This window comes from Panthera pardus, unplaced genomic scaffold (genome assembly GCF_024362965.1).
Source record: "Panthera pardus isolate Hobbes unplaced genomic scaffold, ASM2436296v1 HiC_scaffold_12, whole genome shotgun sequence".
In the NCBI taxonomy this organism is placed as follows: Eukaryota; Metazoa; Chordata; class Mammalia; order Carnivora; family Felidae; genus Panthera; species Panthera pardus.
In genome coordinates, this window is record NW_026526677.1 from 75,571,581 (window position 1) to 75,583,792 (window position 12,212).

Below are 12,212 nucleotides of genomic sequence, written 5' to 3' on the forward strand. Positions count from 1 at the left end.
GCCACCCAGGCGTCCCATATTATAACATTTTTTTAAAACTATGTCAGACAAAACCATAGTTTGCCAGTTTTTGACTTCAGTAGATTGCTTTAATTTTATTCCTTGATTAAGCCAGAGAACTATGTATTTGCAACACAGTTCTGTCCCCTTAGAGAGTTGTTTTTACTATACTGAGTTTTGGTGTTGTCCTGTTAACCCATATGGAAGGATGTTTGGGGAAATAAGAATCTTGTTTTTGACTGAAGGGATCTCTTTATGAAGGTAGTTGAGCGAAATTTTCCCGATCGTACCGGGGATAATTTGGGAGCACCTGATTGTCTTTTAAGGTTCTAGCTAGTTCTCTTTTCCTCTGTAGCCTACTAGGAAGTACAGGGCCTGGGCAGCTTTTTGGCTCAGGTGGTTGAATGTCCAGCTCTTGATTTTGGCTTAGGTCATAATCACAGGGTCATGGGATCGAGCCTTATGTCGTCGGCTCTGCGCCGAGCGTCCCATATTTGGGTCTCGTCTCTAGAATAGAGTATAAAACCTTATAGAACATATTTTGAATGCTAATCGTCCACAAGTTAATTAAACGGTATGCATTCTGTCATCGTTTAGCAAACAGAAAAACATCTTCCTGAAAACATTTTTAAGTTTGAAATTTGTGTTGCATGCATATTGTTGGAAAATAGTCGAATTTTGGTGTCTTTGTTTGAATTTAAATTGAAAATTCTTCCTGGCTATAAAATTGTGATGGGGGCCAAATAGCATTGTATATGCTGCTAATTTATAAATGTAGAGAATAATAAAGTGCTTTTATTATAACTAGTGAGTGTGGCAGGTACTAAGTATAATGGTAGAATAATTTGCTTGGTATATAACAGATGCTGAATAAGTGTTTTTCTTTTCTTTTAGCTTCCTTATCAATGAAGACCCACCAGGTTCCTTCAAAAATTCTTTTTAAAAAACTATTAAATAAGATCCGAAGCCAAAAATCTCTCTGGACGATTCAGTCCACGTCTGAAGACGAAAACGAAGTGATTACCACTGCTAGTGAGACTGAGAGTAAAGCCCCAACAGTCGAATCAGGAGCAATTGCTGACGAAGATAGAACATTATCCTCTGGGCAGGAACAAGGTGATTCTCTCCAAGAGTCTGATTTTGTAGCACACAGACCCTTTTTAAGTTGTTCAAAAATATGATACCTGAAAAATCAAAGAATAATTGGTCAAAGGAAGAAAATGCTTTAAAGCCCATGATGCTGCTACTTCAAGGCAGTAACTGTTAAAAACCTTAGTGAATCTCCTTCCATACACACTAACATGGTAGTATTGTTTATATATGGTTGACCCTGGCACAGAACACGTTTGAACTACGTGGGCCCAATTATGTGTGGATTTTTCCATAAACATATTAGAAGATTTTTTTGGTGATGACGATGATTTGAAAAAACTCACATACGAACCGTGTAGCCTAAAAGTACAGAAAAAATTAAAAAGTTAGGTATTTAAGAATATAGTATCTAGGGGCACCTGGGTGGGTCAGTCAGTTAAGCGTCCAACTATTGATTTCTGTTCAAGTCATGATCTCACGGTTTGTGGGATCAAGCCCCGTGTTGGGCTCTGTGCCGACAGCACAAAGCCTGTTTGGGATTCTTTCTCTCTGCCCCTCCCCAGCTCATGGTCTCTCACTTTCTCAAAATGAATAAACTTAAAAAAAAAAAAAAAAAAAGAATACAGTATGTAATATCTATAATATACAAAATATGTGTTAGCTGACGGTATTATTGGTAAGACACCCGGCCATCAGTAGGCTATTAGTAGTTAAGTTTTGGGGGAGTCGGGGCACCTGGGTGGCTCTGTCAGCTCAGCATCTGATTTAGGCTCAGGTCATAATCTCATGGTTTGTGGGTTTGAGCCCCACATCAGGCTCTGTGCTGACAGCTCAGAGCCTAGAGCCTGCTTTGGATTCTGCGTGTCCTTCTCTCTGCCACTCCCCTGCTTATACTGTGTGTGTGTGTGTGTGTGTGTGTGTCTGTCTGTCTCTCTCTCTCAAAAATAAATAAACAAAATTTTTTTTAAAGTTTTGGGGGAGTCAGAAGTTATAAGTGGGGGTTTGGCTTCTAACTGTGGTGGTGTTCAAGGGTCAGCTGTCTATTTTAGGTCCAGAAATTGATGAACCAAAATTAACCGGCTTGCTAAGGTTAAAATATTTACCGTATTTCTAATTTTTCTTGTTATTTTTTGTGCTGTAGAGAGCATCCTTTTAGCAGTCTTTGCCCACATCTTTATTTCCTTAGGGACAACTCTTGAATTCCTGAATCAAAGAATATGAACATGTTAACAGCTTTTGAGTATATTGCATTGCGTGTTTTTTTCACATTCCCACCAGAGATTTGGCTTCTTTGTTACTCTTCAAGAATTTAGGGGGTTTTTTGGTAGACAAAATGTTATTTTAAATACATTTCCGGAAGTTACAAAAGTCAAGCACAACAGCGTCTGTACTAACAAATGAATCGTGATGACGTAACTCCTCTTTGATTTGTTTTTTTCCTTAGAGCTTTATCTTCTATGTATTTTTTTTTAATGTGATTGGATTTGTATGGAAATATTTTGCTACCAAGCTTCTGAACCAAGTGACTTATAGCTCATGTCTAGATTTTGGATTTTATCCTAAGTACAACAGGAAACCTTCTGGAAATAGTTTCTTCACTTGACCTCTTGACACCACCTTCTCTTGGTCTTCTTACCTTACTGGCTCCTCCTTCATAATTTCCTTTGCTGCTCTTCTCATCTCTACAACCATGAGTCCTTGCCCCCTGAGCTTGTTTCTCAAATCTTTTCACACTCCCTAAACGCCAATGTCATGACTTTATGTTACCATCGTCGAAGTGTGTGTTTCTAGCCTTGACCTCTCCTTGGAACCCCACTCATTTACTTAAATGTCTTATTTGACATCTTCCTGGGTAATCGCCATAAACTTTTTCAAAACTGAACTCTTAATATCCCCTCTAATAACCACCTGCTTTTCCTACACTGGTCCACATTTCAGTAAGTGGCAATAAAGTTTTCTTGCTGAAGCCAAAAAGCCTGTCCTTCTGGTTCCCTTTTTTATATCGTACAACCAAATCGTCACAGATCCTTTTAGTCTCACTCTCAAAACCTGTCCACAGTGCCACCACTTCTCACCACCTACTGCCCTAGTTTAAGCTAAATTTCTTGTCCAGTGCGGATTCTTGCACTAGCCTGCTAACCGTCTTCTGTCTTCAGATTTTGTACCTTCCTGCTGTGGTGTAATCCCAGAGTCATCCTGTTAAAACACAAATCACCTCATGTCATTACTCTCGGGGAGGCCCTCCAACAACTACCCAATTCGTGCAGTTAAAACCAACGTGCTTGTAGTGGCATCAAAGCCTTGCATAATCTGCTTGCGCACGCACCTCTCTCCCACCACCTCTCTCGCCCTACTTCCTCTTGACTTCCTTTCCAGCCACACCTCCCTCCTGAACCACTCACCATACGCACTGTCTTCCTGGCTGTTCCGTGCACACAGCAGACATGACTCACGTGGTCTTTGCAGATTGCTGGTCTTGGCTGGGATGCTCTTGGATATTTCTGTGCCTTACTCTTCCTTCAGATACTTGCTGAGACCTGGCTTTCTCAGAAAGGCCTTCTCTGTTCACTCTATACAAAATGGCAAGTTACTCCTCTCCCGCATTCCCCTTACCCTTCACTCCCTATCCCCTCTACCCTGCTTTCTCTCTATAGCTGTTACCAGCATCTCCTAGACCATAAATTTACTTTCTTGGCTTATTTGCTTCTTGCCTTGACACTCTGTCCACCCTGCACGTCCTCCAATCCTGGTATAACCTCCATTGAGGGTAGGAACTTGGTTTTGTTCATTGCTGTATCCCCAAGGCTTAGACAAGTGCCTTGTACATAAAAAAATGCTGTTAGTATTTGTTGAAATAATTGAGTAGCTGAAAGCAAGAGAGGTAAGTTTGGAAAGTCAGATGTATATATGATATTTAAAGCCATGGGAACTCTTTCAGGGGAAAGAATTTGGTGAGAAGAGGACCTAGGAGACCATTTGAGGGATTCCAGCATTTAGCAGATAACTAAAGAAGGGCAGACAGCAAAGCAGTAAAAAGGACTGGCCAACAAAGTACGAGAGAATGTGATTTCAGAATTCAGTAAAAGGGGGATTCATCTTCAGTCAGAACCAAGTTAATTTCTTGAAAGGCCCTGTATGAGTGGGCTTTCTCCAGCTTCATCTTGCTTCTTTCTCCCCCTTGTCTGACTACACCTTATATTCATTCTTAGACATCCCCACATTCTCTACCCAGCTGATTCCTCCTTACCTTTCAGATGTCTGCCTAAGTGTCATTTCCTAAGACAAATCTCATCTGAGCCCCTAGCCCAATTCAGATTCGCTTATGGTACTCTATTATATAATCCTTTATTTCTCTTACATAGCACCTACCAGTTTCTAGTTTTATAATTTTTTCTGAAGATGAAAGGTGAATATGTAATGTTTCTGTCTGCCCACTTATCTCCTGTCCACCTTTTTAAAATGTGCCACTGTGTCCCCAGCATGCAGCACATAAGTAGGCGCTGATTAAATGAGCGAGTGAGTGAATGAATGAGTGCTTGATGCAGCGTTCCTGGCTCCCCTGATATGATCAGAAAAACTGATTTAACTTCCTTCTCTGCTCTGATTTCATAAATAACCAAAATCCTGATATCTAAGAATGTCAAGGAGGGTACTTGGGTGGCTCAGTCAGTTAAGCGTCTGACTCTGGGTTTCAGCTCAGGTCCTGATCTCACAGTTTGTGGGATTGAACCCCTCTTTGGGCTCTGTGCTGGTGGCATAGAGCCTGCTGGAGATTCTTTCTCTCCTCCTCTCTTTGCCTCTTCCCCATTTGCACTCTCTCTCAAAATAAACTTTAAATAAAAATAAAAATGGACTTTCCTTAAGCTTCTCTTTTTTAAACTTTGGTACCTTGCTTATTCTACCCTTTTATGCTTTTCTCTTGTGTTTGGAACTATCAGTACACCTTTTTAACCAGTTCTTCATTTTTTCCTTTTGGTTCACAATTTTCATCTCCCATCAGTCTTCTTTTATCAGGCTCAAGTTTAATGGATAAAATATGTGGTCATCTGGAACATGGCTGGATCTTAACTAAATAAGACATATAGATGAACCAAAATTGAATTGTTAATCTGAATGCAAGTTGTTTTTTTTTTTGTTTTGTTTTTTGTTTTACTTTGTTCAGATTTAAGCTTGACAGTGATAATACATTCATAATAATGTATCCTTACAGTTGCTGAAATTGATACTTTAACAGTTGACTCTGGACCACTTAGTAGCGAAGAGAAACCACTTTCATTGGATACCCACTATGAAAAGGAACAAGGTATTTTTATCACATCCTCAGATTAAGCTTGCTTAACATTCTTTGTCTAATACAATTACATATGTGACAAATGAATAAAGAGAATAATACTGGTGTCAAAATTCTAAATTATTGAAACTAATTTTTGTTTTGGGGATTCTCCTAGAAATAAATGAGACTCAGCCCATCACAACTGTAGCTCAGAGTTCGGTTCTACTTCATCCTCAAGAAGAAGCAGCCAGAATTAGAAAGGCAGCAAGGCAGAAACAGGTAATCTGAACTTTTTATTTGTAGAGGTTTCTTTCTTCGGCTAGGTACCATAATTTTGTTTGATCAATGAAATTTGTCTTACTATCTGGCTACTTTTGATACTGTTTCTTCTACCTTGTTAGAAAGGACTACATCTCTGCTTATAAACTATTCATTTAACCCTTACTACATTGTTTTGTATTTAATACTTTTGTATGTATCTTATTTTCCCTGTAAAACTTACCATTTTTCTTTAAAGACAGAGACTGTCTTTTTTAAAAATTCAATTCATTTTACATCGTTTCTGGTTCAATGCCTTATACATAATAGTAAGTGCTCAATAAGTGTTCGTTGAATAAATGAGTCCCTGTCATAATATTAGATACTCAGCTAGGCTTTATAAATCTCAAAAGTTTTTCTGAAATACTCTTTTTCAGAAGAAAAATTGTAAATTCAACCTCCTTAACTATTAATTTTGGTCCCATCAGCTTTAATAAAAGATTTTTTTTTTTTTTCTTTAACACAAATTACCTTGAAGGTGGTTAATTGTTACTAAGCCAGTTTATAGTCATAGTTTTTTATATAAATACAGTTGGGGAGTGAGAATGCTATGAGCCAGTATTTCTTCTCAGATAAGTGTTTTCTAATCAATATTCTAAAGCAATAGTGTCCAATAGAGCTTTCTCTGCTGTGGAAACGTTCCATATCTGTGTCCAGTATGGTACCTGCTACATGGGCTGTTGAGTGCTTGGCATGTGACTGTCGCCACTGCGGAACTGATTTTTAAGTTTTATTTAATTTTAATTCATTTACATTTTAATAGTCACATGTAGCCAGTGTACTTCTAGAGGTACTACTGAAATATAAACGGTCCAAATTCAGTGGCTCCTATGAGTGAGGGAAAGAAAGGAAGGTGAAGACAAGAACTCGGCCGTAGCCACTACTGCCTGATCAGGAATAGGTAAAATACCAGATTGAGACATTTTTTATTTTCAAAACCAGATCATTCTTCATTATCTCTAGTGGAAGTGTTCCTCTTGATAAAACTTCACATTCATTCCTTGCTCTACTTGTTCAGTAAGTATTTATCTGTTATGTGTGTTCTAGGGACTGTACGAGATGCCCTCTTTAGCAGGCAACCAGTCACACTAGTCCCGTCCTCAAGAAGCTCGAGGTTCCTCTGGCATGTTCTGATTACTTGGATCTCTGTGTGTGTGTTGGTGTGTTGGTGTAATTATTAGAGTTTATGTGTTACCCCTCTGCCATTGTCTTCATCTGTTTCACACCTGACAGAAAAGACACAGAATGTTGCTCATGTTTTATTTGGCCTCTAGTTAACTGCACCCCTTCATGGGTGGGCCTAAGAAATCAAATTATTTGTGAGGCCTTAGTATTTAATTTCTCTAGTCATTTTTCTTACTAAGAACACTGGAAAATTAAAGGTGCGAGCCCAGAATTTGGTCGAGCATCATAACAGATAAAACAGTGGCAATAAGAGATAAAACATTACCACTTTCTTCTCGACAGCTGGTACTCTTGGTGATGAGATCGGTTTCCTTTCAATGTAATGCAGGTAAACTTTTGTTGAGTTTGTCGTTAATAGATCAGTAGTATTTTTGTTACTTAGATCATGGAAATCGAAGAGCAGAAGCAAAAGCAGTTGGAATTACTTGAACAAATTGAACAACAGAAGTTACGATTAGAAACTGATTGCTTCAGGGCTCAGCTGGAAGAAGAAAAAAGAAAAAGAACTCAACAGACTGGGGTAAGATGCAGGAAATCTCATCCCTACATAGATTGTTGAGGGATAAGAAAATATGAGCAATCTTAGCATTCGGGAAAGTGAAATGCATTTTTAATCTTATTTGGTAATTTTTTTTCTTTTAGTGCTGTATGTGTGTGTGTGTGTAGATATAGGTATACTTACACAAACCTGATGGCTTTCACCTTTCAGTTTCTAGAGGGTGCCATCGTATATGACCATGATTTATATGTAACGTGTACATTGAGCTCTTGGGCTTGGCACTAAAGGAGAATGGTGGGTTACTTCAATTCTTCATAATGGAAGTGCCAGTCTTTTGTATGAAAAATAAAGCTATGTGAAAGTTTACAGTCATCGAACTTCAGTTTATGTAAAGTACTTTAGTACTTGTTTCTAGATTTCCCTTTCAACTAGTAGCTTTGTCTTTCATTAGGTCAGCACTGCTCCAGCATCACGTGCCGTCAAATCTGATGAAGATAATCACAGGCAGATGATTCGTAACTATCAACATCAGCTTTTACAGCAAAACAGGTATTAGCTAGGGTACGGTTTCTTGTGATAGTGTGTGGCTGCATCTGCAGGATTTATTATTTGGTTTATATGAAGATCTAATCGGGATTCTCTTGGAACTACAACGTAGAGGTTTCTCAGAGGTCAATATGAATGTTGTTCCTTTTTTGTCATAATAGCCAACCCTGAATTGCTGTTGGTTAAATTTAATACTTGGGTTAATTGAACACTTGGGAATATAGGGCATGTTTTCCTCAAGAAAGAACAATGTTTGTTTTTTGTGTTTGTTTTTGGTAGGTTTCACAGACAGTCTGTGGAAATAGCCAGGAAACGATTACTCGAATATCAGACTATGTTAAAAGCAAAGTACCCACCCGTGTTAGCCACTTCGTTGGTATCTGATTCTGTTGTAACAGTACCACCACAGAAATCTGAAAGACCCACTGTTATATCAGAGCATTGGGACCAAGGTCAGAGACCCAAGTTGAGTTCAGATGTTTTAGCCAAGCAGTCTCTGGAGTCAGAGGAACAGCCTAAGCAATTCTCACAGAGTGAAGTACAACAGGGAGACTATAAATTGCCTCATGAAGATTCTCATACACTTCCAAAGCCTTTGTCATATGATAGACCGCTGATATTACATGATCCTAGAGAAATAGCTGAAACATCTACGGCAACAACTTCTCAAACTTTAGACTCCCAGCAAAGATTCTCAGAGAACAATGAACATATACCCTCTAAGCTAACTGAACATTCTTCATTCCAACCACTGGCAGCTGAGCGTGCTTTTAGTTCTCTGCCTGCTGGAAAAATCCAGGAACCCTTTCCAACCATAAGCAAAAGTACAGTTCCTGTAAGTCCTTCTGTAATCAGCCAAATACAGGATAAGTCTTTGCCATCCTCAGAGAATATCACAGCCCAGCAGGGTAATTTGAAGGCTCTCCAAGAACAGTTAGACCGACAGAAGGAAATTCTTCGGTCAAGACAGGAGGCTCAAGAACAATTGCTTTTGCACAAACGAAAAGAATTGGAAGGACAAACTGGCCTCTCGATATCCCTTCCATTAGTACCTCTGGATTCATTTGCTACACTGCCTTCTGCCAGAGCTGACTCAGGGAGAATCCAGGAATCTTTTCCAATCAGAGATGATACTGCAGTTTCCTCAGGCCATCTTGGGGTCCCACGACTTCAGGATAGGCTTTTGAGTTTTTCACAGCCTGTCTTATCACAGCAAGATAATTTTAAATTTCTCCAAGAACAGTTAAATATTCAGAGGGACAGCCAACAGGCTAGGCGAGAAGCCCAGGAAGTATTATGTGTACACAAACAGAGTGAAGTGGATGGAAGAATATGGTCTGAACAGACTGAACCCCCCTCTCTCCCATCTCAGGTGGCTCAGCATACATTGGCTTTGCAACCTTCTGCCAGCACTCATTCTGGAAAAATACAGGAGCAGTATTCATCTGAGAGTGAGAAGGGACTTCTCTCAAGCCAGCCTGAAATCCAGCAATCTCGGGATGGGTCTTTGAGTTTCCTACAGCAGTTCCTACCTTTGCACGATAGTATGAAGCTGCTCCCAGAACAGCCGACGGCACAGAAGGGCGCTCTTCAGGCGAGGCCTGAAGCCCAGGCGGAGTTGCTTTTGCAGAGACCAAGGCATTTGGGAGACAGTACGTCTGGGCAGATGAGTTCTTTATTCCCACCAGTGGTTGCTCAGTGTTCAGTTGCTTCACAACCTTCTGCTAAAGCTGAGCCTAGAAGAATTTCTTTATCTGAGAAGGAGAGTACCGTTCCTTCAAGTGACTTGGTACTCCCAGCATTTCAGGACCAGCCTCGTAGTTTGCCACAGTGGGAAAATTTGACAGCACGTCAAGAACAGTTACACGTGCAGAGGGTGATACTTGGTGCTAAACAAGAAACCCAGGAATTTGTACACAAACAAAGTGAATTAGAAACAACGGTTTCTTCTGAACAGACTGGCACCTCTTTATCCCTGTCCCAGGTAGCGGAGTCTGAAAGAGTCCGAGAGTTTATGTCAGTCCAGAGTGATAGTACAGTTCCTGTAAGCCATTCTAAGATCCCGAGAGTTCAGGAAAGACTTCTGAGGTTTCCACAACATATACTACCTCTACAGGATGATTTGGAGGAACACCACAAATGGCTAGGCCCAGGGAAGGAGGCCTTTCATTTTAGCCAGAAAACCCAAGGGAATCTATCTTCTGAACAGACCGACTCCTCATTCCTGCCCCAGTTAGGACAGCCTTCATTTACCTCATTACCTTCTGCTGAATCTGGTACAACCCAGGAAGCCCTTTCAACAGAGAGTGATACTAAAATTCTTTCAAGCCGTTCTCGGATCCCACAGTTGCAGGATAGGCTTTTGAGGATATCACAACTTATCCAGCCTCAACAAGATAATTTGAAGGCTCTTGGAGAAAGGTTAGCTATACAGAGAGAAGCTATCATTCAATCTAGACAGGAAGCTCAGGAAGAATTACTTTTGCATAAACAGAATGAGTGGAAGGAAAGAATATCTCCTGAACAGGTTGGTGCCTCTTCCTTCCCCCCAGTTGCACAGCATTCATTTGCTTCATTACCCCTTAGTGAATCTCGAAGAGTCCAGGAACCTTGTTCAGCTAAGAGTGATAATTTGGAGATACCAAGATTGCCTGACAGGCTTTTAGATTTATCACAACCTGTTTTAACCCAGCCAGATCACCTGATTGCACTTCAACAAGAACACTTGTCTGCACACGGAAATCCCCTTCCGTGCAGCAAAAAAACCCAGAAAGAATTGGTTTTGCCCAGACAGTATAAATTTGAGGAAAAGTTACCTGCTGAGCATTTTATCCAACCTCACCAGGGTGATTTGAAGGCACTTCAGCAGCAGTTAGATATACAGAGGAGATCCATTCGATCTAGACAGGAAGTCCAAGAAGAATTACTTTTGCAAAGACTAAGTAAACTGGAGAAAAAGGTCTCATCTGAGCAGACTGGCTCTTCACCCTTATCCCAGGTAGCACCGCCTGTTGCTGATTGTGAAAGAATCCAAAAGCCTTTTGTACCCAGATGTAACAGTACTGTTCCTGTAAGTCACCCTGAAATCTCAACATCACAGGACAGACCTTCGAGTTTATCACAGCCCGTTCTGCCTCAGCAAGACATTTCGACAGCACAGTTGGACTTACAAAGGGAAGTGGTGCTTTCTAATGAGAAAGTCCAGGAAGAACTTCTATTAAACAAACACACACAGTGGATTGAAAGTGAGTCTTCTGAGCATGCTCTTCCCTCTTTGTTTTCAGCTCACAAAAGAGAGCATTCATTTATTCCGCTGCCTTTTGCTGAAGTTAAATCTAAAAACAGTTGTGGATTGTATTCCTCTAAGAATGAACATGCAGCTCCCTCCAGCAATTCTGTGATCCCCAGATTTCAAGATAGGCTTTTGAGTTTTTCACCACCTGTCTTAACTCGGCAAAATAACCTGGAATTTCAGAAGCAGTTGGATCTACAAAAGCAAATTCTGCATCACAGCCAAAAAGCCCACGAAGAGTTGCTTGTACAGAGACAGACGACACTGCAGCAGCAGATACAGAAACATCAAGAGACTTTGAAGGATTTCTTTAAATACAGTCAGGTATGTAATTAAACTTGAATGCCTAGAAATTAAATAATGGACGTAACCCAACTCAGACAAGCTAAATGTTTTTTAATCTCAGGCCTGAATAAGTTCTTAGTTATTGAGAATAAGTGGTTTGACCTTAACTGCTTTATTTTTCTACCTTAAACAATGTGGAAATTAAAAAGTAAGAATTGATCCACCGTGCATGGTGTTTCGGAGGTTAATAGTTACTGGAATCCCAACTGATTTCGGCCAGTAGTTTGACATAGCCAAGTACAAACACCATTAAAAATGTAGATTGTCATTTGAAGTTTTATCGTAAAGGGTTTTGAGCTTACCAAAAGGTTAAATTGCAGAATAGCAGAATTTCTTTTATGCAGATAGCAAGTCTTGTGCTTTCTGTATAGCACTTTGTGGACAATTGTATATGAATCAAAATTAGTACCATCTTTTTCCTTAAGTGATCATATTACCGCATGATTTTAGGGCTGATGGACAGTTAGAACTGCTGCCTGTTACTGAATTAGAGGGCAGACTCTACCACGGTCACGTAGACATCCATGTTCTCAGTAGGGGAGACAGGAGTATATTCTGAGTGTGAAGGTGTCTATTTTATTTTAAAAGGTTACTTCCTAAATCTATGGTTTAGTCTAAATAGAATTCCTTAAATCCTTTGATGTTCAAAGGAAGCTTGAGTT

At 39.9% G+C, this 12,212-nt stretch overlaps 1 protein-coding gene across 10 annotated transcripts in view; it reads left to right on the forward strand.

Annotated features, from left to right (window-relative positions):
• Nucleotides 1–12,212, forward strand: part of CEP295 (centrosomal protein 295) — a 55,554-nt gene that overhangs the window by 26,065 nt on the left and 17,277 nt on the right. For 9 of the 10 annotated variants that reach the window (XM_053900198.1, XM_053900197.1, XM_019450082.2 and 6 more), the window contains 6 exons: nt 895–1,116; nt 5,303–5,395; nt 5,541–5,644; nt 7,251–7,388; nt 7,819–7,916; nt 8,193–11,529. In XM_053900198.1, the coding sequence (XP_053756173.1) occupies nt 895–1,116; nt 5,303–5,395; nt 5,541–5,644; nt 7,251–7,388; nt 7,819–7,916; nt 8,193–11,529 (3,992 nt within the window). Of the gene's footprint in view, nt 1–894; nt 1,117–5,302; nt 5,396–5,540; nt 5,645–7,234; nt 7,389–7,818; nt 7,917–8,192; nt 11,530–12,212 lie in introns of those variants that run through there. The other variant, XM_053900204.1, reaches the window with a different exon arrangement.